Source organism: Lagenorhynchus albirostris, chromosome 11 (genome assembly GCF_949774975.1).
Source record: "Lagenorhynchus albirostris chromosome 11, mLagAlb1.1, whole genome shotgun sequence".
Taxonomy (NCBI): Eukaryota; Metazoa; Chordata; class Mammalia; order Artiodactyla; family Delphinidae; genus Lagenorhynchus; species Lagenorhynchus albirostris.
In genome coordinates, this window is record NC_083105.1 from 64,419,249 (window position 1) to 64,443,385 (window position 24,137).

The following is a 24,137-nucleotide window of genomic DNA, read 5'->3' on the forward strand; positions in this document are numbered from 1 at the left end:
CCCCTTCTCCCAGGGAACAGGAGGGCCTGCTGCTGCTTTACCAGTTACAGCTTCAGCTCCATTTGGTTTCTCTCACATCCTAGATAAAAATTAAGATATCCAGTCATAGAATTGCCCCGATTTCTGAAAGACTCTCCGCAAATGTAACACAAGCCCAAATCACAAAACAATCCCCTCTTAACCCCATCTTACGGAAATGTCCCCCTTGTTGCCCATGGTGTGCAGTCTTCCTTGCTGCAGTAAGTATTAGACTCAACTCTGCTTGCCTACTGTTGTGTTTCCTGGTACTTTTGGCTGGTGGGCACAAACATCTGGATGTTGATTGCTCTCGTGCATGACACAGATATTTTTTTCCTTGTCTGTCTCTTGTCTCTTAACCTTGTTTATGGTATCTTCTGTTATTATTTTTGATTGATTTGATTATTGATTATTGTTATTTTATGTTGTCAGTTTTTTTAATTAATTTTTATTGGAGCATAGTTGCTTTACAATGTTGTGTTAGTTTCTACTGTACAGCAAAATGAATCAGCTATACATATACATATATCCCCTTTTTTTTTGGATTTCCTTCCCATTTTGGTCACCACATTGCATTAAGTAGAGTTCCTTGTGCTATACAGTATGTTCTATGTTGTCAGTTTTATCAGTCTTCTCCTTGATGACTTCTTAGTTTTGTGACTTGTTTCCCTGCCTTAGATCATAGAAAGAGTATTAGTATCCTATATTTTCTTTTAATACTTTTACTTTATTTTTTTTAATGTTTAGCTCTTTAATCATCTGGACTTCAATGTCTTTTTTGGACTTTAATTTTGTGTACAGATAATGAGGATTGAAGTTCTTTACAAATATAGGTCACTTCAGAACTTAATTCACATCCATCACTTTCTCTGGACGGCTTTCCTTGACTCTCTCCCCCTCCATTTTAATGGTGGTTAGGAATCTTTGCCTTTTGTTCCCATACCACACGTCACAACAATCATCGCTTCTGTCTTAGAATAGTTTGCAGGAGAGCAAGGGCAGCACTTTATTTATTGTTTTACCTCCGTGTCTAATGTGTTGCCAACATAGGAGTTTAATAAATATTTATCGATTGACTGTCATCTTTACTTCGTCTCCTAGAGAACAAGGGCCAGATCTTATTTGACGGGCCTCTACCAGTGTTTGTTGATCTGAGAATGAAAGAAAAGAGAAATTTTTGTCCCTGGGCTATTTATGTTGCCTTGGTAACGGGGCGGGCCTTTCAGGCCTGCAACTGCACTTGTGCATTACAATTGGATAAAAAATTGACTGCTTATCTCATTCTTGTTAACAATTTTCTCCCCACCTACTACACTTAAAACTAAAATTATGCAAGCTGCAGGAATAATTTCCATGAAGATTCGCCAAAGCCCCTTTTGTGGGGCTTTGACTCCTCCTTCTTGTCTTAAGGCTGAGGGGACGCACGCAGCGGACTCCCGTCCTCAAAGGACGACGGGCATCGAAAAGAGGGACGATGTGGGGTCCCGGGACTACCAAAAGAGGTGGAGAAAGACTGGGCGCCTGGAGTGGGTGAAAGCCAAAAGCTCCGGTCTTGTTGCTCACCCCTTTCCGGTACTCTGAAGGCTGGGTGGGTCTAACTTGTCAATACTCCAATCGCGGGGTTGGGGGAGATAGGGGGCGGAGGAGAATCTGGTGCTAATGGTCAGAGCATGCGCGCCCCCTCAAAAAGCTGTTCTGGGCTTCCCTGGTGGCGCAGTGGTTGAGAGTCCGCCTGCTGATGCAGAGAGCGCGGGTTCGTGCCCCGGTCCGGGAGGGTCCCACGTGCCGCAGAGCGGCTGGGCCCGTGAGCCATGGCCGCGGAGCCTGCGCGTCCGGAGCCTGTGCTCCGCAGCGGGAGAGGCCGCAACAGTAAGAGGCCCGCGTACCGCAAAAAAAAAAAAAAGCTGTTCTGAGACCACAAGCGGAGCGGTGGTTTCTGGGAAATGTAGTCTCAGAGCCTCCTGTATCCTGAGGCTGATGTGGAGCCTGAGAGGCCTCTAAGCCTCAAGATGCTGTCGTGGTCATTTGCCTCTGAAGGAAAAAGGCTGTTGTGCTCCTTATTAATGAGACAGAGAAGAATAAGAAATAGGTAGAAAGATAGCTATAGACAATCTGGAGTAGAATTTGGCAGCCTCCTAAGTTTCACCCTCCTGAACAGGCCCTACTCTCCTTCAGTCTCTTGCCTTGGAACCGCGGAGTGTTCCAGAATCTGACTAGGACTTTTATTTTGTTCACCCAAGCATTAGGTGTGGAAGTGAGGATGTGTTTAGTTTTTGTTTCTCCCCGAGAGTGCCAATTGGAAAGCCCCAAATATGTGAAGGTGGTCAGCACAGTGCTTGGCACAAAAAAGCTAGTAGATATTGGTGTTTGTTTGTACCCTAACATGGTAAAGGGCTCTGGGAATAAAAGTATTACCCATTATGGGTTAGGAACTTGGAAGGGAGCAATATATGGTGTGGGTCAGAGGCTCCATGGATCTGCCCTTGGCCATTGCTTGACTACTTACAGTAGGTCTTGGCCAGCTCTCTCATTTCACAGAAGAGAAAACAGAGATAAAAGGCCCCGCCCAGGGTTCCACCACTGTATAGCAAAAACATTGAAACTAGTACCCAGGGCTCTCCCTCCAATGACTTAGCTCTAAGTGAGCCAATGAAGTATGGAAATCAGCTTCTCACACTTTCGGGGGTACATAAAGGCCAGGCAGGCAGTGTCAGGGAAAGGTAATGTTAGAATCTGGGTTTTCTGCCTAGACAAATGGAAGCCTCCTGCTCTTAGGGAATATGTTGTGTAGCTTGGCTCTACAAAGAGAGCTTACCCTTCCTTTGAGCTTCAGGACAGGAGGATTAACTGTTTGAATCCCCAGTGACAAAGAGCTTGGGACACATGAAATTAGTAAAGTGGACATATTCAGTTGTATCACACAGTCCGGCCTAAGCTAGATTATCCTTTCCATTTCATGTCTCTTCCTCCTCTTAATGATTCTTATCAATTCTAAACTAACCTCTGAAATGATGGGTTTAGAGGGTTTCATTCTTTCTTTCCTAGATAACTTTAGAAATTGAATTTCTAATTGAGTGATGACCCCCAACATGGAAAATGGAAAGAACAGAGGCCTTGGTCTTAGAAAAGCCTAGATTCAAATCGCAGCTCTATCATTAAATTTGACATAATCAAGTTACTTCTCTGAGTTTTCTCATCTACTAAATGGGGATACGAATACTTCATAAGGCTGTGGTAGATAGTCTTGAAAAAAAACCTCACAAATGAGATTTTTATCAGAGTAAAGCACTAACACATGGTAGAAAGCACACTGGTTTCAAGGGTTTTGAACTTGGCTTCTCTCTGGTCCCCAAATGTCCGTGAATTATAGTTGAAGAACTAGAAAAGCAGGATACACAAATAAACGCTTTTAGAGGAAATCCTGGAAGAAGATCTTTCTCCCTGAGGGAACAGTGTATGACAGAAATTTGGAATGCTATCACATAGACTGAGATAGTGTTTAATTTCCATATAGCTCCTGTATTCACAGGGCTGCACTTCTGAAGCCTGTATCTCTTTTCACCTGGGAATAAAGGAGGCCTAAGGAGGCCAAAGACCTGTATGCAGAAAACTATAAGATACTGATGAAAGAAATTAAAGGTGACACAAACAGATGGAGAGATATACCATGTTCTTGGATTGGAAGAATAAATATTGTGAAAATGAATATACTACCCAAAGCAATCTACAGATTCAATGCAATTCCTATCAAATTACCAATGGCAGTTTTCACACAACTAGAACAGAAAATTTTACAATTTGTATGGAAACACAAAAGACCCCAGATAGCCAAAGCAATCTTGAGAAAGAAAAACAGAGCTGGAGGAATCAGTCTCCTTAACTTCAGACTATATTACAGCGACAGTAATCAAGACAGTATGGTACTGGCACAAAAACAGAAATATAGATCAATGGAACAGGATAGAAAGCCCAGAGATAAACCCACGCACCTATGGTCAACTAATCTATGACAAAGGAGGCAAGGATATACAATGGAGAAAAGACAGTATCTTCAATAAGTGGTGCTGGGAAAACTGGACAGCTACATGTAAACGAATGAAATTAGAACACTACCTAACACCATACACAAAAATAAACTCAAAATGGATTAAAGACCTAAATGTAATACCAGACACTATAAAACTCTTAGAGGAAAACATAGGCAGAACACTCTTTGACATAAATCACAGCAGATCCTTTTTGACCCACCTCCTAGAGTAATGAAAACAAAACCAAAAATAAACTAATGAGACCTAATGAAACTTAAAAGCTTTTGCACAGCAAAGGAAACCATAAACAAGACGAAAAGACAACCCTCAGAATGGGAGAAAATATTTGCAAATGAAGCAACGGACAAAGGATTAATCTACAAAATATACAAATAGCCCATACAGCTCAATATTAAAAAAGCAAACAACCCAATCAAAAAATGGGTAGAAGACCAAAATGGACATTTCTCCAAAGAAGACATACAGATACAAGAGGCACATGAAAAGCTGCTCAACATCACTAATTATTAGAGAAATACAAATCAAAACTACAATGAGGTATCACCTCACACTGGTTAGAATGGCCATCATTTAAAAAATCTACAAACAATAAATGCTGGAGAGGGTGTGGAGAAAAGGGAACCCTCTTGCACTGTTGGTGGGAATGTAAGTTGATACAGCCACTATGGAGAATAGTATAGAAATTCCTTCAAAAACTAAAAATAGAACTACCATATGACCCAGCAATGGGCATATACCCAGAGAAAACCATAATTCAAAAAGACACATGCACCCCAATGTTCATAGCAGCACTATTTACAATATCCAGGACATGGAAGCAACCTAAATGTCCATCAACAGAGGAATGGATAAAGAAGATTAGGTACATATATACAATGGAATATTACTCAGTCATAAAAAGGAAAGAAATAGTGCCATTTGCAGAGACATGGATAGACATAGAGACTGACAGAGTGACATAAGACAGAAAGAGAAAAACAAATATAATATCGCATGTATGTGGAATTTAGAAAATGGTACAGATGAACTTATTTGCAAAGCAGAAATAGAGACATACAAGTAGAGAACAAATGTATGAACACCACGGTGGGAGGGGGGTGGGATGAATTGGGAGATTGGGATTGACATATATACACTGTTGATACTATGTATAAAATAGATAACTAATGAGAACCCACTGTATAGCTCAGGGAGCTCTTTTCTGTGCTCTGTGCTGACCTAAATGGGAAGGAAATCCAAAAAGGAGAGGATACATTTATATATATAGCCGATTCACTGTGCTGTACAGTAGAAACTAACACAACATTGTAAAGAAACTATACTCCAAAAAAATTAATTAAAAAAAATAATAATTAAAAAAAAAGCTGGCTTCCCCCTGGCCTGAAGTTGTTCTCTGAGCTAGGTAATGCCTTTAGGGCCAGGCATTGGAGCCAGAAGGGTACCTGCAGTGAAACTCAGGAACATTGCCCCCATGGAATCAGAAGTTCAGCCTAAGTGGGATCTCTTTTGGCCCCAATATTTTCTGCCATACCTTCTTTGGATTAGTTCTGACTCAATTCTGGCAGCTATGCCTTGAGTTCAGGTCAGAACCACACCAAGGAACAATTCTGCCCAAGAATATCTAGTCCTGGGTTCAGTAGCAGCATCCAAAATGTGGTGAAGAATTTGTGACCATGACATAAGAGAAAACTTGCAGAAAGAGTCCTGGAAGCTCACACAGTAGATGAAATGGGGTACTCGTATTAAGGGGGGGTGCGGGGCTAGAAGGGCAGAGTTGGAGAAAAGGAATGGAGCTCATTGCCTCTTTGTTTTCTGTAAGGACACATACAAATACAGTATGAAGAATACTTGTAAATGTTTTTGAGAATTTTCTCCCAGAAAGGAAAACAATGAACAGAGAGGAAGGAGTTTATGTTTGGGCCAGTACCCTTCCTTCATGTTACAAAGATTTATATTTCTTTTGGGCCCCTAATCTTTTGAGAGAAGAGGTTAGTGATTCTTTCCTGAGGCCCATTAGCCCCCAGTATTGACTTGTTTCTTTGCTTGAAGTTGTTAAATATTGAAGCACAGCAGAGGTCATGATAGGTATGAATGAAACTAGAGGGCAACAAAGTAGAGTAGTGACTGGAAGGTCCTGCTAACTCTCGTTACCCTGTATCTCAGTAGATCCTAGCTCAAGCTTTAGGCCAGAAGTTTTTGGAAATTTCTTTATTCTCCTTAACAACCCCTGAAAACAGGACTTTATTTTCTGTTTTCCCTTCTCTTATTCTATGCAAAAGTCAGGCCACTTTTTTCAAGAAGCCTCAATCCTGAATGCTACAGCAAACAAGGAATGGTGTTCAGGTCACAATCCAGAAATAGGATCAGAGAGTTCTTTTGGTGGAGTTAGCATCACTGAGTTCCCCAGTAGCGAAAACTGTACCATAACCTGAAGAAGAAGAGGAGTCACAACATCTGTATCCCAGATTAGAGGAAGAGGGAAGGCCTAGGTAAGTGAGTGGAAGTTTCAGAAGTTTAAGCCCGATATGGACTCACGGGACAGAGAACTGTTTATGACCTCTATCCTTTGTCCCAACCCAAAACTTTTTAATCTCACTTTCTGAGAAGCATATTCAGATTGGGACCAACCAAACTAACTTTCTAGAATCAATTTTATGGAGAGTGGATCTAGATTTCAAATTAATGATAAAAAAAACTACATTTCAGTTTTCATTTTCTTAGGGTCACTAGTAGTAGTACCTTTGGGGAGATAGACCCTCTTGTAATGAAAAAAATCAAAATATTTCTTTTTTCTAATTACTTTCTTTTATGGATCATCCACCTTCCTAGTTTCCTTCTCTTCCTACTGACAGTAATACTAGACTGGAATATGGCATCCCTAGTTTTCTTACAGTCAGGTCCTCAGTTTTTCTCTGTTCTTAATTGAGAAGATGACAGATTAAGTTAATGATTCCAAAATCATAGTGCTGGGAAATGGGGACTGCAAGGAAATTTCGGTGATGAAATTTGACAAAAAGCTTCAGTAGCGAAGCTAAAGGAGATGATTTTCTGATAGTTTAGAGTGTGTGTTCGCTTATATGTGCATGTATTTCTGGAATATGATTTCAGAAAGGTGCTAAAAGAGGAAGGATGGCCCTATGTGTACCCATCCTGTGATACTAAGCTTCCAGGTTATGGGTATACAAACCTTTTCTGTAGAGGGCCAGATAGCAAATATTCTTTACTTTTCTGGCCACAGTCACTGTCACAACTACTCAGCTCTACTAGTAGCAAAAAAAAAAAAAAAAAAAAGCCATGGACAAAAAATAAACAAGTGAGTGTGAACGCCGTAATATGAATTTCATATAATTTTATGTGTCATAAAATATTCTTCTTTTGATTTTTTTCAGCTGCTTAGAATTGTAAAAGCCATTCTTACCTCATAGGTCATACTAAAACAGGTGGCAGACTGATTTTCCCTAAGGGGTATAGTTTGCCCACCCATATTCTATGTCCATGAGATTTCTTTGTGCATTTTTGGGACATAAAGAGGGGAGTGTAAGCTGTGGGCATTTACAAGGGGAGAGCAAGCTGGATATTCAGAGTGAATATCCAATTTATATATAGGCCAAAATCAGGTATTATGGCCTCTCTTGGAACCCAGGAATTTTAAATATTACTTTTGATTTTGATTAACATAATACATGCACTAAGTATAAAGAGTTATCAAATAGTACTGAAAGACTTAGTGTAAATATAGTGACTACCCCGCTCCTCTTTGCTTCCCCAAGTCTTCCTCCTCAGAAGCAACAACTTCTGACTCCTTTTCTAGCTGTGTCTTCTGGCTTTTATACATCTCCATTTACTTATCTCCAAATTTCTAATCTTGTTCATTCATTTATTTTTGACATTATCCTTTGACATCCTATTTTGGTAGATAGGAATGGTAGAGAGAGGATTTAGCTCTGGTGTGCTTCCATCCTCTCTGGCTTTTCCTTCCCCATCCTCCCAGTGGAGTTATAGTATAGTTTTTTATTAATCAGTATTCAGTATTTATATGATTATTGTCTGTCCAGATATGTCTATCATATTATTGTAAGGTACTAGGATTACATTCTTATGTCTTTTCCTAAAGTACATGGGGAGGGGGAAGGGTAAGCTGGGACGAAGTGAGAGAGTAGCACTGACATATATACACTACCAAATGTAAAATAGATAGCTAGTGGGAAGCAGCCACATAGCGCTGGGAGATCAAGTAGGTGCTTTGTGACCACCTAGAGGCGTGGGATAGGGAGGGTGGGAGGGAGATGCAAGAGGGAGGGGATATATGTATACATATAGCTGATTCACTTTGTTAAGCAGAGACTAACACAACATTGTAAAGAAATTATACTCCAGTAAAGATGTTAAAAAAATAATTGCTTTGTTTTTTCGCAGTTTTTACATAATTTTTCTTTTACCGATTGCTATTTCTTCTCATATCTTCCAATAATCTCTCACTATAATTTTCCACAAGAGCAATTTTATCAGCTAATATATCAGTTCCAGAGTGTGTGTGTGTGTGTGTGTGTGTGAGTCTATGGGGGATTGAGAGAGAGACAGACACACAGACAGATACTTAAGACTCTTCCAAGAGATTCATTCTGCCCTGATTGCTTTTTGGTCCTGCTCTGAAACTATGATCCTGGGACTTCCTTTTACTGCCATCCTAGGAATTCCCTTTGGCTTTCTTCTGATTTGGATTCCCTGTTTCCTGGATCTCATGCCTTTGTGTTTTGGGGGGGAATACACTTACTAGTAGCTTTGTGAAGATTAAAAAATGGAATAATGACAGGGAATGGGGATGACCGCCTTTAATATGTATTTTTTTGAGTGGCACAGCTCTAATCTGGTACATAATTCTCATTTTAGGATATCTCTTCATCCTTGGGGATTTCTTTCACCTCTCACTTCTGCTGGATCTCCTGTCTTCTGCATCTCATATCTTCCTCTTAGTTTACTCCCTTTTTTTGAAGTAAACTGTCCTCTAGTATCTACTGAGAAAAAAGTGCAAAGAAGATAAATGTAAGAACTTGCATGTCAAAAATGTGTTTATTATACCCTCTCATTTGATTGGTAGTTTCACAGGATACAGTATTTTAGTTTGGAAATACTATTTTTCTTTGGTATTTATCCATTGTTTTCTAGATTCTGGAGTAACTTTTGAGAAGTACAAAACCATTTTCGGTTTATGATTCTTTTTAACTTATTATTTCTATCCTATTTTTCCATATTTCTATCTGGAAGCTTATAGAATTTTCTTTGTGCCAGTGTACTATAATTTTACAGTGGTGTACTTCAATGTTTTTTTATTTTCTTTATCACAATGATAAAGAACCCTTCAATTTGAAAATTCATGCAGTGTAAGAAACTGTTAGGTTCTAAGAAAAAAAAATTATCATGGTGATGGTTTTCTCCCGCGTGGTAGCCTCTTTGGCTCTTTGCCTTACTTCCTGGGAGATATCTTTAACTTTGTTTTCCAATTCTATTGAAATTTTCATTTCTGTTATCGTATTTAATGCTAAGAGCCCTTTCTTTGTTTTCTAAATATTCCTTTTTATACTTGCTTCATGGATGCATTTCATCTCTCTGGGTGCTGACTTTTGGTTTTCTTCTCTCTGCATATTGCCTGTTTCTTCTAGCTGCTCTTTTTTTTTCTATTAGTTTGATTTGGTCTTTATCTTTCATATTGAGAGCTTTCCCCATTTGCCTAGTAATACTTTGTTGCCTGTTCATATTTACAGTGGAAGACGAAAATATGGATGAAATTCCAAGTTCTTTGGTGGGACTTGTCAACTTTGAGGGTTTTTTTATTGTTTAATTTGGTTGGGTCTTTGGTTAAGAAGCCCTGATGTCAATACATTTAGGCCTTTCCTCTTAGGCTGCTCTGATTCCTCAGAGAAGACTCTTCCAGTCTTCTACCTGGAGGCTTAAGATGTGGCTATCAGCATCTGGAAGTTAAGATGGGAAAGAGATCTGGGCCTCTTAGCATTTAGGAAGCATATGTTTCTTTAATCCCTCCTATTTTAAGCATAATATTAATGCTTTCAAGTAGACCTAGTGTGTCTGAGACCAAATCACTGCTTCTTCTCTGCAAAGAATAAACTCCCAATTTTCTGCTAGGGTGAGTGAGAGATGATCTCACAACAGTGTGCAATGGGGAAAGGGATGAAAGGATTGAAAAGTTTTTAAGGTAGCTTTCAACCAGTTCTTCCTGTTTTAGCCTTTACCTCATACCTTTCACTCCCAATTCCAGAGGATTCTGCAGTAGACATCAGTTTATTCTCAGTTCCATACCCCTGCCTAGCTACTGGCCTGGAATTTATCTTTCTTATCTCTGCAAAATCAGATACCACACATCTATCTACCTTCAGTTTCCAAAATATATTGTTGCTGTTTTATCTTTTGTTTACTCTGTAGGTTTGTATCTTTTGGAAAAAAAAAAACAAAACCCTCTTTCCTATAGTTTATGCAAGGTTTAGGAGAGAGCAAAATTAAATGTTTGTGTTCAGATTACAGTCTTCTGGCTCCCATAAACTTTGACCTCTCTGGTTGGCCCTCAGTTAATTCACTAACAATATGTAGAATGCCAGTTCAACAAAAGCAAATGGCCAGTTTGCCAAATTGTCAATTCACCAAATCATCATTTCAACAAATTTACCTCTTTATTTTAACTATATACTACTATTTAAAGCTTTTTAAAAATTATTTGTTGCCTAACAGCGTTTTAAATAATGTTTTGTTTTCTTTACCCCATCTCTTGCTACTATAGCTAGATTTTGAGGGACAGATAGAGGAAGAGATTAAAGATCATAAAAATAATAGAGTAATAAGAATGTATTCTGGAATATGAAGACTTCTCGTGATTTTATTTAAGAATATATTTTTCATGAGTATATTTTAATAATTACTTAAGTAGATTCTATTTATTAGGATAAAAGTATTTGTTGAAAAATTCTTATTAATAGAATATTAATGTTCTATTATTATATAATAATTAATGCCAATAAAGTTCTTCTTTGGGCAGAAATCCTTATTTTTTAATGTATTTTTAAATTCTTATTTAAGAATTCTTTCTCAGCAGATTATTTCATAATTGATGCTAGATATAATAAGCTATCTTGAAAGCAAAAAGAAAAGTTCAACCAGAAACTTATTCATTTGACTTCCTCTATGATGAAGTTTTTATGAATCCTACTATAGAGAATTTTGTTCCCTATACATGTAAAACGAAATTCAGACTCCTTCCCTGAATGAACTGTCCTCTGGACACCTGTGCCACTCCTCTCCACTTTGCTCACCCTGCTCTAGTCACAGTAGTCTTTCTTATTTCCCTCTTAACACTCAGCACTTTCTGTTCTTTCTGCCTGTAACCCTCTGTTCCAAAATCTTCATACTTGCTCCTTCATATCATTCTTTTCTCAGGTCATTCCTTGAACACCCAATATAAAGTAGTATAGCATTTATTATTATCTAAATAATATCCTGTTTGTTTACTTATTGATTTGATAGTTAACTTCCCCTTCCCCTAGAATCTACAGTCCGTAAGAGCAAGGAACTTGTCTGTCTTCTTCACTGCTACATCTCCTGCATCTAAAAGAGTGTCTGGAGCATAGTAGATGCTTGATAAATATGAGGCTGAATCTCAAATGTTTAAAGTTCTAGAATACAGTGGTCTAGAAGCCCCCTGATACATGGATAAAGGAGGAACCCATATGACACACACATATAACAGTGTGTGAAGACTTAAGTGTATCTTTCTTCCAGAAAGAATGGAGGAGCAAAATTCCTCAATCAGAAGAGGGACTCAAGCAGGAGACCTGCTGAGATATTGTTTCACTGGATAATGATTTGTGCTGGCTTTTTTTCATTAAGCAAGAGCTGACTTTAATTTTATATAAAGCAGAGTGAATGGCCCATAAGTAGAAAAGGAATTACAAGAATTTAATGGAAATAATTGAGCAGTGATTTATCATTAAGAGGAAGTCTATGCCAATAGGAAGTCTCTGCCCCTTCTGCTCACTTCTGTCTTTCCTTAAAAAAACTTCTTACCTTCTATTTGGCTTTCACCCCTTTTGCTTGTTGCCTACTCTTTTCCTTTTAACTAGACCCCTTTCCGTCACTTACACAATAACTTCTTGGGTTATAAAGAGAGATTTGGTTTCTCTGTTAAACAGTGCAGGAGTCAGGAAATACTACCACATTCCTCAAGTATTAAATCTCAAATTTACTTACCTTTGTGCATTTAAAAAATTTCTATAGACTTTTGCCTTTCTACTATTTGAAGAAAACATCCAGCTAAGGAAAGAAAAAGTGAGGAATTTTTTAATGGGATACTACCAAGGTTATGGGCAGACTTCATGTGGGGGAATGAATGGTAAATCTTGCAGGATAGTACTAGACTGGCACTTTATCTAATATTGTTCTTCCTTCTGAAATTTCATTGGGCCTATTCATGACTGACCTTATCCTAGACTTAGAAATAAGAAGTGACAGAATGGGAATCGTTAATTAGTTGAGTCAGTGTCTAAAAATTCCTAGTATAGGACTTTCTGGTAAATTATGAGTTAGCAGGTATTGCTTAGGCTCAAGCCTTAAATGAAGGCTTTCTCTTTTCTCTGATCCCCAGCTCTAAATTTTGGGACCTATACTCCCAGGTGTGCTTGCAAAGAGAAAATAATAGTGTGGCTCCCCAAGAGGAGCCCTAAGTCCACTTATGCATTTAGCTCTATGTGGAAGAGAAATGTTAATAAGGGTAGCTGGCCTGCCCCCTAGGGACTAAGGTCAGCGGAGGCAAGAAGGCAAGAAGGTGCTTGGGGACTTTAGAGCTTATATAATTTCCATGGTTTCTAAAGCTTCATGCATAAACGTGAAAACAGGCTGTTTTTTCACTGATGATGCATACTTGCAATAACAACAACCATTTAATGGACCAGTGGAATATATTGTGGAAGGAAAAGGTGATCAAGATCCCTGCAAACTAAATTATGAAGTAGGGCTGGAGAGTTGGTATATCTCTGAGGTAGGACAGTGAAGGTGTATTGCTTGCCTTGTCAACTGAAAGCGAACTGCTTCTTGTGGTCTTAACTAACAGGTATCAAGAAAAAAGCATTTGGTTAAGCACTGAAACCACATCTGGTACAGAAGCTGCAATTGGAGTCACCACCTGATAAGCTTATGATAATCCACTCTCATTCTCCAAGATCCATCTGCCTTCTGCACAGGCCACATAGGAGAGTTGAATGGGGATGTAGTGGGACTCACCACTCCTGCATCCCTCAAGTCCTTGATGGTGGTACTAATCTTTGCAATCCCTCCAGCAGTATGGTAGTGCTTTTGGTTTATGATTTTCCTAGGTAGAGGCAGTTCTAGTGGCTTCGACTTTGCCTTTCCCACCATAATAGCCCTCACTCTGCAAGTCAGAGAACTAACGTGGGAATTCTGCCAAGCGTGTATTCTTATTTTTTAGTAATCTTTTATTTATTTATTTGTTTGTTTTTGTATTTATTTTTGGCTGTGTTGGGTCTTAGTTTCTGTGCGAGGGCTTTTTCTAGTTGCTGCAAGCGGGGGCCACTCTTCATCGCGGTGCGCGGGCCTCTTCACTATCACGGCCTCTCGTGTTGTGGAGCACAGGCTCCAAATGCGCAGGCTCAGTAGTTGTGGCTCACGGGCCTAGTTGCTCCGCGGCATGTGGGATCTTCCCAGACCAGGGCTCGAAACCGTGTCCCCTGCATTGGCAGGCAGATTCTCAACCACTGCGCCACCAGGGAAGCCCTAAACGTGTATTCTTGAAATGGAGAAATAACCACACAATAGGTTTGGTGACCCACTGCGCCCTCTCTGAGATGGATCTGACCTAAAACTTCATTGATCACCTAACTTCTATAAGCCTGTATTCTGCCTGGTGGACCACAGTGACATTTTGGGTTTCCTGGAATTTGTGTCAGTTCAGAGTCGGTGTCCAGTAGTCCCTGAAAGGTTTGATTATTTCATTTTCTTCAGTGCACAGTAACTCTGATAAAAGGCCATAAGTCCCTTTGGGGAAGGCCGGGAGAAAGATTAACAGTATAAATTTCATATATCTCAAGAGGTTTATTATGAGGAACTGGCTTGTATGATTATAAAGGCTGAGAAATCCCACCGTCTGCCATCTGCAAGCTGGAGACCCAGCAAAGCTGGTGGTATAGTTCTAGTACAAGTCCAAGGGCCTGAGAACTGGGGCACCAATGATGTAAGTCCCAGTATAAGGGCAGGAGAAGACCAATGCCAAAACTCAAGCAGTCAGAGAGCACAAATTCTCCTTTCCTCTGCCTTTTTATTCTTTTCAGGCTCTCAACAGATTGAATGATGCCCACCCACACTGGAAAACACAATCTGCTTTACTCAGCATACTTATTCCAATGCTAATCTCTTCTGGAAACACCCTCACTGACACACCTAGAAATAACATTTAACCAAATATCTGGGCATCCTGTGGCCTAGTCAAACTGACACATAAAATTAACCATCATACTTCCATTGCCCCCTATTACCCTACTAGCTCAGGTTACCGCAGCAAGCCTCTTACAATCAGACATTTCAAGGCAAAATGTAGGCACACATCTTTAGGAACATATAAATATGACAAGATCCCTGCAAAATTTGGTGGCAGCTCATCAGTTCCACCATTCTGTGAGCATCCAATCAGGGATTTACACACCTGCTTCCCTTTTCTAAATACAGCCCCCCAAACTAACTGGAGGTTTTCTTGGGACCTCCCTCCTCACTTGTCTGGGGTGGTGGTGGAGGAAGTTGCCCTGTCCTCTATGAGAAAGAAGAAGCTGCTTAGGGTGAGAGTAGCTGGAGGAGGAACTAGAGCAAGCAACCCCAGGCCTGGGCATATATACCCTGAGAAAACCATAATTCAAAAAGAGTCATGTACCAAAATGTTCATTGCAGCTCTATTTACAATAGCCAGGACATGGAAGCAACCTAAGTGTCCATCAACAGATGAATGGATAAAGAAGATGTGGCACATATATACAATGGAATATTACTCAGCCATAAAAAGAAACGAAATTGAGTTCTTTGTAGTGAGGTGGATGGACCGAGAGTCTGTCATAAAGAGTGAAGTCAGGGCTTCCCTTGTGGCGCAGTGGTTGAGAGTCTGCCTGCCGATGCAGGAGACACGGGTTCGTGCCCCTGTCCGAGAATATCCCACATGCCGCGGAGCGGCTGGGCCGGTGAGCCATGGCTGAGCCTGCGCGTCCGGAGCCTGTGCTCCGCAACGGGAGAGGCCGCAACAGTGAGAGGCCCGCGTACCAAAAAAAAAATAATAATAAAAGAGTGAAGTCATAAAGAGAAAAACAAATACCATATGCTAACGCATATATATGGAATCTAAAAAAAAAAAAGGTCATGGAGAACCTAGGGGCAAGACGGGAATAACGACACAGACCTACTAGAGAATGGACTTGAGGATACGGGGAGGGAGAAGGGTAAGCTGGGCCAAAGTGAGAGAGTGGCATGGACATATATACACTACCAAATGTAAAATAGATAGCTAGTGGGAAGCAGCCACATAGCACAGGGAGATCAGCTCGGTGCTTTGTGACCACCGAGAGGGGTTGGGGGGGAGGGAGACGCAAGAGGGAAGAGATATGGGGACATATGTATATGTATAACTGATTCACTTTATTATAAAGCAGAAACTGACACACCATTGTAAAGCAATTATACTCTAATAAAGATGTTAAAAAAAATAAAATAGAATAAAATGGTGCCCCATTGAATCTCGAATAAAATGGATGCTAAATGGAATTTTAATGGGCATGTGCAGCAGTTTTTGTATTCTAATAAAAACCATTATTGATGTTCAAAAGTGGAAAAAAATATGCAAGGATCTCTCTCCTCTCTAATTCAGATGCCTTGCTCTAGATCATGTTAAAAAGGTTTTTATTAATTTCTGAATTTTTGTTCTGATTTTGCAAGGCATTGTTGGATATTAAAAAACAGACCTTCTTTCACTGTTAGGAATTTATCATACAGAAATAGTTGTTTGTTTAACTGTGTCAAGGATATGTATTCATTTACTTGTAACAGTGAAAGTTTAGAAAACTAATTATCCAACAATAGGAGAATTGTTCAATAAATTATGATTCATCTTTGGAGGCAGTACATGTAACAGTGGTTAAAAGCATGGGCTCTGGAGCTAGAAAGTCTGTCTTCAGAGTTTTGCTTTACTGTTTACTAGACGTGTGTCTAAACCCCAATTTCCATATCTATAAAATAGAGATACACTAATCCCTACCTAATATAATTATTGTGTGACTTTGAATACATTTCTTCTCTCTGCTTGATCTCATTTTTTCACCAGTAAAATAAAAGTAGTAATATCTACCTGGAAAGAAAATAATGACTGTGTAAGTTGCCTAGTTTAATGTCTGACATAAATAATAACAACAACAGTAATAATAATATCTCACATTTATTGCACCCTTGTAATATGTGAGTCATTGTTTATGTACATTGATGGATTTAATCTTCACAAGAGATATGTGACATAGGTATTATTATTACTTCCATTTTGCAGATAAGAAAACTCAAGAGAGATTAAATTACTTGCCCAAGGTCACAGACTTTAATAAGAGTTAGATACTCAGTGTGGCATAGCTGCTGTTTAACAAATAAGTCACAGTATTGTCTGTCGGGATACTTTTAGTTGAACTTAATATAAATTCAACCAAAAGTGACACAACAATGAATACATTGTTAAATCACATAACAAGGACTATAGAGATGGATGATCTGGGGTTGGTTAATTCAGCAACATTATCAGAATCCCAGGTGTTTGCTAAATCTTTCTGCTCTGCCATCTTCACTTAGTGTTGGTTTGCCTTCTTAGTCTGGATGCCCACATGCTTCCAAGATGGCTGACATGGTTCCGGGCATCAGATGCAAAAAAACTACATTCATAGGAGCAAGAAGTGTCTCTGTGTTTGTGTCCCTTTTAAGAATGAGGGTGATCTTCTCAGAAGCCTCCCAGGAGGTTAGCCTCACATAGTTTTTGCCAGAATTGTATCATACAATTATACTTAAAGTAACCCTTGGCAAAGGAAATAGGGTAACCATGTTTGGTTTAGGCTAATTAAGATTGACCCCCTGGAGCTGGGAAGGGACCCAGCTACCTCTGAAGCATTTGGTTGTTAGGAAGAGGGGAACAAAATTAGCCCTCTATTAGAGAGAATGAAGGGGGCCATGTTGTTCACATTCTTATTTAATTCTTTCTCCTTGAGTGTGGACTAGACCTACTGACTTCCTCCTGATGAATACAGTACAGGAAAAATGATGGTGTGTCACTTCCATGATTAGGTTATAAGAGACTCCAGCTTCCATCTGGCTGGAATTTTCTCTCTCTGGATCTTCTTGAGTCTTTACTTTGATGAAGCAATGTAAAAGGCCCACATGGCAAGGAACAGCCTCCCAACAAGTGCTAGGGAGGAACTGAGGCCTCAGGCCAACCATACAAACATTCATGACACTAAATAAATATCCAGTGTTCTAGGTAGCTTCCTTTTGCCGTTACAACTCCATTCCTCACTCTGCTTAGTGCTCCCAGAGGATGATGTGTATGGTCTCCATCATAGGCTTCCTTGCCCTCTGGCTTCCATTTAGGTTCTACCATTTGGCTAGAGATGGGAGATAGAACAGAGTAAAGTCTGGGTATTTATTCTCCAGCAACCTGTGAATGTGACCTTATTTGGAAATAGGGTCTTAGCAGATGTAATCAAGTTAAGATGAGGTCATACTGGATGAGGGTGGACCCTTATCTAATGACTGGTGTCCTTATAAGAAGAGGGAGATTTGGACAAGAACACACAGGGAAAATGCCATGTGATGATGAAGTTATGTTTGGGATTGCCAAAGAATGCCAGGGATTGCCAGCAACCAGCAGAAGGAGAGCTGTATGGAACAAATTCTCCCTCAGAGCCTCCAGAAGGAACAAACCCTGCCAACACCTTGATTTTGGACTTCTAGCTTCCAGAACCATGAGAGAATAAATTTCTGTTGTTTTAAACTACCCAGTTTGTGGTAATTTGTTATGGCAGCTCTAGGAAACAAATACATTGATCAGTGATTTTTCTTTGGTGTTATGTGAGACAATCATAACTCTGTGCTGAATGGCTCCATTACCATTTTAATGTGTTTTTCCTTATTATGATAGCAATACATGCTATTGAAACTATAGAAACATTTAAAGAAAAATAACAAGTAGGAAATATTATCTATAATACTTCCATTGTTCTCATTTTGGTATATTTCCATTTATTCCTTCCCTAAATGTGATTTTATATAGCCTTTTCATATTACATATAGAATTCTTCATCCTGACTTTTCACTTAAAATTATAGGTAAATAGGTATTCATGGAGTAAACAACTCATAAATATTTTTCTGACTGCATAAAATGTCATTGTATAGGTGGTCCATATTTTATTTAATAGTTTATCTATTGTTGAATAATTGGATTGCTTTTACTTTTTTGTTATTGCAAACAATCTGTGATACAGGGTAAATAAGATGAAAGTCTTGTTTCCAGAGGAATTTAATCTGTCTATGGGTGATTGGGATGGATTAGAGTTAACAGTTAACAGGGATGTCCCAAAATCACAGATCTGCCTTTCCTGACTAACCCAAAAGAGACTGCAAAGGAAAGATTTGTGGTGGGAGTAGAGAGAGTCTTCCAGGAACAGTCTTTAAGTTACTTAGCAGGGACAGTTGGCCCTGGAGTTGCCAGGCTACTCAGGATGTTCAGAACAAGATCTGCAGGGACATCTCCTGGACGTATGCCCTTTGCTCACTCCTTTAATAAATCCCAGCTGCTCCTGATCCTCTTTAGGCTGTCACTCAGGGAGTTCCTGTAGGCATCTTCTTAACTAACCTCCTGAGACTCATTTAGAGTAAAAGCAAAACTCAGTCTGGCCTTAACTGGTCTGAAGTAAAGCTGCCTGTTGGGATGTCCACACTTGGAACCTCTGGGAATCTCTAAGTAACAAATGCTAATGAGGCCGTGAGGGTCTCAGTTTGATTCTACCTTCTCTTCCCCTTAAACCTATTCCCACACACACCAAAGGAGGGAAGAGACTGGCTGGGACCCAATGCCTCCTCAGAGTGTGTTCAAGACTATTACCAGGTTTCCCCAGGGAGAAAAGTTTGCAAGTTCAAAGTAATTTCTATTGGCCTTACTGGGTTGTGCTGGGAAATGCTCTGTATTATAATCATTCGGGAAATAACAGGCTTTTTACTCAAGATTATTAATTCTGGAAAGAGGTCAATCCATTATTTGTATCTTTCTTTGGTCTCCCTCAGAAAGTGAAGCATGGCAAGCTCATGCCCTGGGCAAAGAACTTTTGTAATGAGATTGGAAAACTTTCAAGAAGCATGAGCCCCTCCCTCCCCTCATCCTAGAACAGGAAAATGTTCAGATCATCCCCTCATCCTTTCATTCAAGACATATATTCAGTCTACTATTTGCCAAGTCAGGTGCTGCATATTATGGGAGATAGATGAATAAAATATAGTCTTTGCTTTAAGATAGGTAAAAATCTGACAGGAGAGAGTAGTTGTTCAAAACAATCACTACAAGAGTTAGAGAATGTTAAGTACCACAAATTAGGCACAAACAAAAATCAGAGATCGTTCAGCCATGGAACACTATACTCAATTTCTTAATAGAGAGATAAGGAGAGGCCTCAGAAAGGATTGGACATTTAACCTGGGTCTAAAAAGTTTCAAGTGTTCTTTCTTTTCTTTCCCCATGGCCACTGCACTGGATAACAACTTCATTATTTCATTTATTCATTAATACACTCATTTATTCAACTTTTTTTTTAAACCTACAAAGTACCAGGGTCAAGGCCAGGTGTGGGGATACAACAGTGAGCAACACAGAAATGGTTCCTGCCTTCATTGTGCTTACACTCTAGTTGAGGAGATAAGTAAACGAACAAATAAGAGTTATGATAGACTCAAACAAAGAGCTAGGTAGAGAATAGCACGGGGACAGACTTTAGAGAGGAGGGTCACAGAAGGCCTATCTGAGAAAATGATACATAAACTAAGACTTAAGGGATGATGATGAGCATTCTAGAGAGATTGAACAGCATATGCAAAGGGAATGATACAGGAAAGAGCTTGGAAATTTTTTTCTGAAATAAGACTCTTGTGGCTGGAATATAGTGAATAAAAGAAGAAACCAGAATGAGATGAGATTAGAGAGATAGGCAGAGGGAGGATAATACATGGCTTCCAATGCTGTTAGGAGTTTAAATTTTATTCTAAGTACAATAGAAAGTCTTTTTTTAAGTGAGTGAACAATGCAAACAGATTTACATTTTAAGATCAGTCTTGCTGCAGTGAGGAATATTGACAGGCGAAGTGTAAGAGTAAAAGTGAGAAGACCAATTAGGAGACTCTTGGAGCCCAGGCAAGAGGTGATGGTATCTTAGATTAACGTGGCAGAAAGAAAATGTATGGACTCTATGTACTTTGACAAAAGATTCAACAGGATGTCCTGATGGAGTAGATGTGAAGAGTGAGGAAAATGGAGGAATCAAAGGAGACTCCTAGGTTTTTGGAATGGCAATTGCATAGCTTGATTTAATAGACTAGTTTCTATCTCCTTGCAATAGGACAATAATCCCTATCCATCATCATGTGACTATACATTTCTACCCATTGAATCTAACTTGACTAAGTGACTTTCTTTGACCAATAGAATGTAGGCAGAAGTGATAGTATGCTAGTATCCTCAAGGTCATCTCATAGTCACAAAGAACTTGTTGTCAGTTGTTTCAAGAAGAAAAGAGAATTAATATCTTTAAAATATCCATACTACCCAAAGCAATCTACAGATTTAATGCAATCCCTATCAAAATACCTATGACATTTTTCACAAAAGTAGAACAAATAATCCTAAAATCCATATGGAAACACAAAAGACCCCAAATTGCCAAAGCAATCTTGGGAAAAAAGAACAAAGCTGGTGGTATAGTCCTCCCAGATTTCAGACTGTACTACAAAGCTATAGTAATCAAAACAGTATTGTACTGGCACCAAAAAAAAAAAAAAAAAAAGACACATAGATCAATGGAACAGAACAAAGAGCCCAGAAATAAACTCACACACCTATGGCTAACTAATCCATGACACCGGAGACAAGAATATACAATGGACAAAAGACAGTCTCTTCAACAAGTGGTGCTGGGAAAACTGGACAGCAACATGTAAAAGAATGAGATTAGAACATTTCCTCACACCATATACAAAAATAAATTCAAAATGGTTTAAAGACCTAAATGTAAGACATGAAACCATAAAACTCTTAGAAGAGAACATAGGCAGAACACCCTCCAACATAAATCATAGCAATATTTTTTGGATCTGTCTCCTAAGGCAAAATAGCTAAAAGCAAAAATAAACAAATGGGACCTAACCAAATTTTAAAGTTTTGCACAGCAAAGGAAGCCATTAACAAAATGAAAAGATAACCTATTGAATGGGAGAAAATATTTGCAAATGATATGACCCATAAAGTGTTAATATGTATACAGCTCATATTAACTCAATATCGTAAAAACAAAGAACCCAATCAAAGAATGGGCAGAAGACCTGAATAGATATTTTTCTATAGAAGACATACAGATGGCTAACATGCACATGAAAAGATGCTCAACATCTCTAATTACTAGAGAAATGCAAATCAAAACCACAATGAAATATCACCCCACATCTTTCAGAATGGTCATCATTAAAAAGTATACAAATAACTGCTGACAAAGGTGTGGAGAAAAGGAAACCCTTGTACACTGTTGGTGGGAATGTAAATTGGTGCAACCACTATGGAAAATAGTATGGAGGTTTCTCAAAAAAACTAAAAATAGAACTACTATATGATCCAGAAATTCTACTCCTGAGTATACATCCAGAGAAAAACAAAAACACTAATTTGAAAGGATACATGCATCCCAATGTTCATAGCAGCATTGTTTACAGTAGCCAAAATACGGAGGCAACGTAAATGTCTATCTTTATGTTATTGATTTCTATTATAATTTTGTTATTATCAAGTAACATAATTTGAATGATTTAAGTTCTTTAAAATTCCTTATTTATTGCCCAGAGTAACGTCTATCTTGGTGAATTCTCCTTATGCATCTGGAAAGGACATGGTATTTATATTGTTAATGCTAGGTTCAGTGTTCTGTAAATGTCACTTAGGTTAACATGAGTGATAGAGTTGTTCAGATCTATTATATTTTGGGATTTCATCTACTTGTAGAATTGATTACTGTGACATCTCTGACCGTAATTTTGTAGTCTTTTTCTCCTAGTTTTATTTACTTTTGCCTCAGGTATTTTGGAGTTTTTTTTACTAAGTTATACTTGACATACAATATTATATTTGTTTCAGATGTACAACAAAGTATATAGTTCAGTATTTTTATACATTATGAAATAATCACCACAATCAATCCAGTTACCATCAAGCACCATACAAAGTTGTTACAACATTACTGACTCTATTTCCTATGTGTACATTACATCCCCATGACTTATTTATTTTATAGCTAGAAGATTGTACCTTTTAATCTCCTTCACCTGCACCCATCTTTCTTCTGGCCAGCATCAGTTTGCACTCTCTATCTATGAGTCTCTTTCTGTTTTGTCTTGTTTGCTCATTTCTTTTGATTTTTAAGATTCCACATGCGAATGAAATAGTACAGTATTTGACTTTCTCTGTCTGCCTTATTTCTCTTAGCATAATACCCTAAAGGTCCATCCTTGTGGATTTGATTTGCACTTCCCTGATGATTAGTAATATTGAGCATCTTTTCATGTGCATTTGTGTGTCTTCTTTGGAAAGATGTCTATTCAGGTCCTCTGCCCAATTTTAAATTTTTTTTTAGTTGTATGAATTCTTTATGTATTTTGGATATCAACCACTTATCAGATACATAGTTTGCAAACATCTGCTAGTTGCTATCTTCTACATATTGTTGGTGGTTCCCTTCAGTGTGCAAAAACATTTTAGTTTGATAGAGTCCCATTTGTTTATTTTAGCTTTTGCTTCCCTTGCCTGAAGAGACAGATCCAAAAAAATATTGCTAAGAACTATGTCAGAGACTGCCCTGCATATGTTTTCTTCTAGGAGCTTTATGATTTCAGGTCTTACATTTCACTATTTAATCCATTTTGAGTTCACTTTTGTATATGGTGTAAGAAAGTGGTCAAATTTCATTCTTTTGCATGTAGCTGTCCAGTTTTCCCAACACCATCTATTGAAGAGACTGTCCTTTCCCCATTGTATATTTTTGCCTCGTTTGTCAAATATTAATTGACCATATAAGTGTGGATTTATTTCTGGGCTCTCTGTTCTGTTCCATTGATCTATGTGTCTGTTTTTGTGCCAGTACCATAATGTTTTGATTATTATATCTTTGTAGTATAGTTTCAAGTCTGGGCATGTGATACCTCCAGCTTTGTTCTTATTTCTCAAGATTGCTTTGGCTTTTGTGGTTCCATACAAATTTTAGGATTATTTGTTCTAGTTCTGTGAAAAATGCCATTAGTATTTTGATAGGGATTGCATTGAATCTGTAGATTACTTTGAGTAGTATGGACATTTTAATGATATTGATTCTTCCAATCCATGAGCACAGTATATCTTTCCATTTGTGTGTCATCTTCAGTTTCTTTACTCAGTGTCTTATGCTTTTCAGAGTACAGGGCTTTCATCTCCTTGGCTAAATTTATTCCTAAGTATTTTATTCTTTTTGGTGCAATTGTCATTGAAATTGTTTTCTTCACTGCTCTTTCTGGTAGTTTATTATTAGTGTATGAAAATGCAACAAATTTCTGTGTATTAATTTTGTATCCTGCAACTCCACTGAATTCACTTATTAGTTCTAATTGTTTTCTGGTGGAGTCTTTAGAATTTTATATATATAGTATCATGTCATCAGCAAATAGTGACAGTTTTTTCTCCTTCCTTTCCAGTTTGGTTGAATTTTTG

The 24,137-nt window shown here is 38.5% G+C and overlaps 1 protein-coding gene across 1 annotated transcript in view; it reads left to right on the forward strand.

Moving 5' to 3' along the window:
• Positions 1-24,137, forward strand: part of LOC132529977 (olfactory receptor 10AD1) — a 48,570-nt gene that overhangs the window by 15,902 nt on the left and 8,531 nt on the right. The window contains 1 exon segment of the mRNA XM_060167057.1: positions 1,429-1,590. Within this exon segment, the coding sequence (XP_060023040.1) occupies positions 1,429-1,590 (162 nt within the window).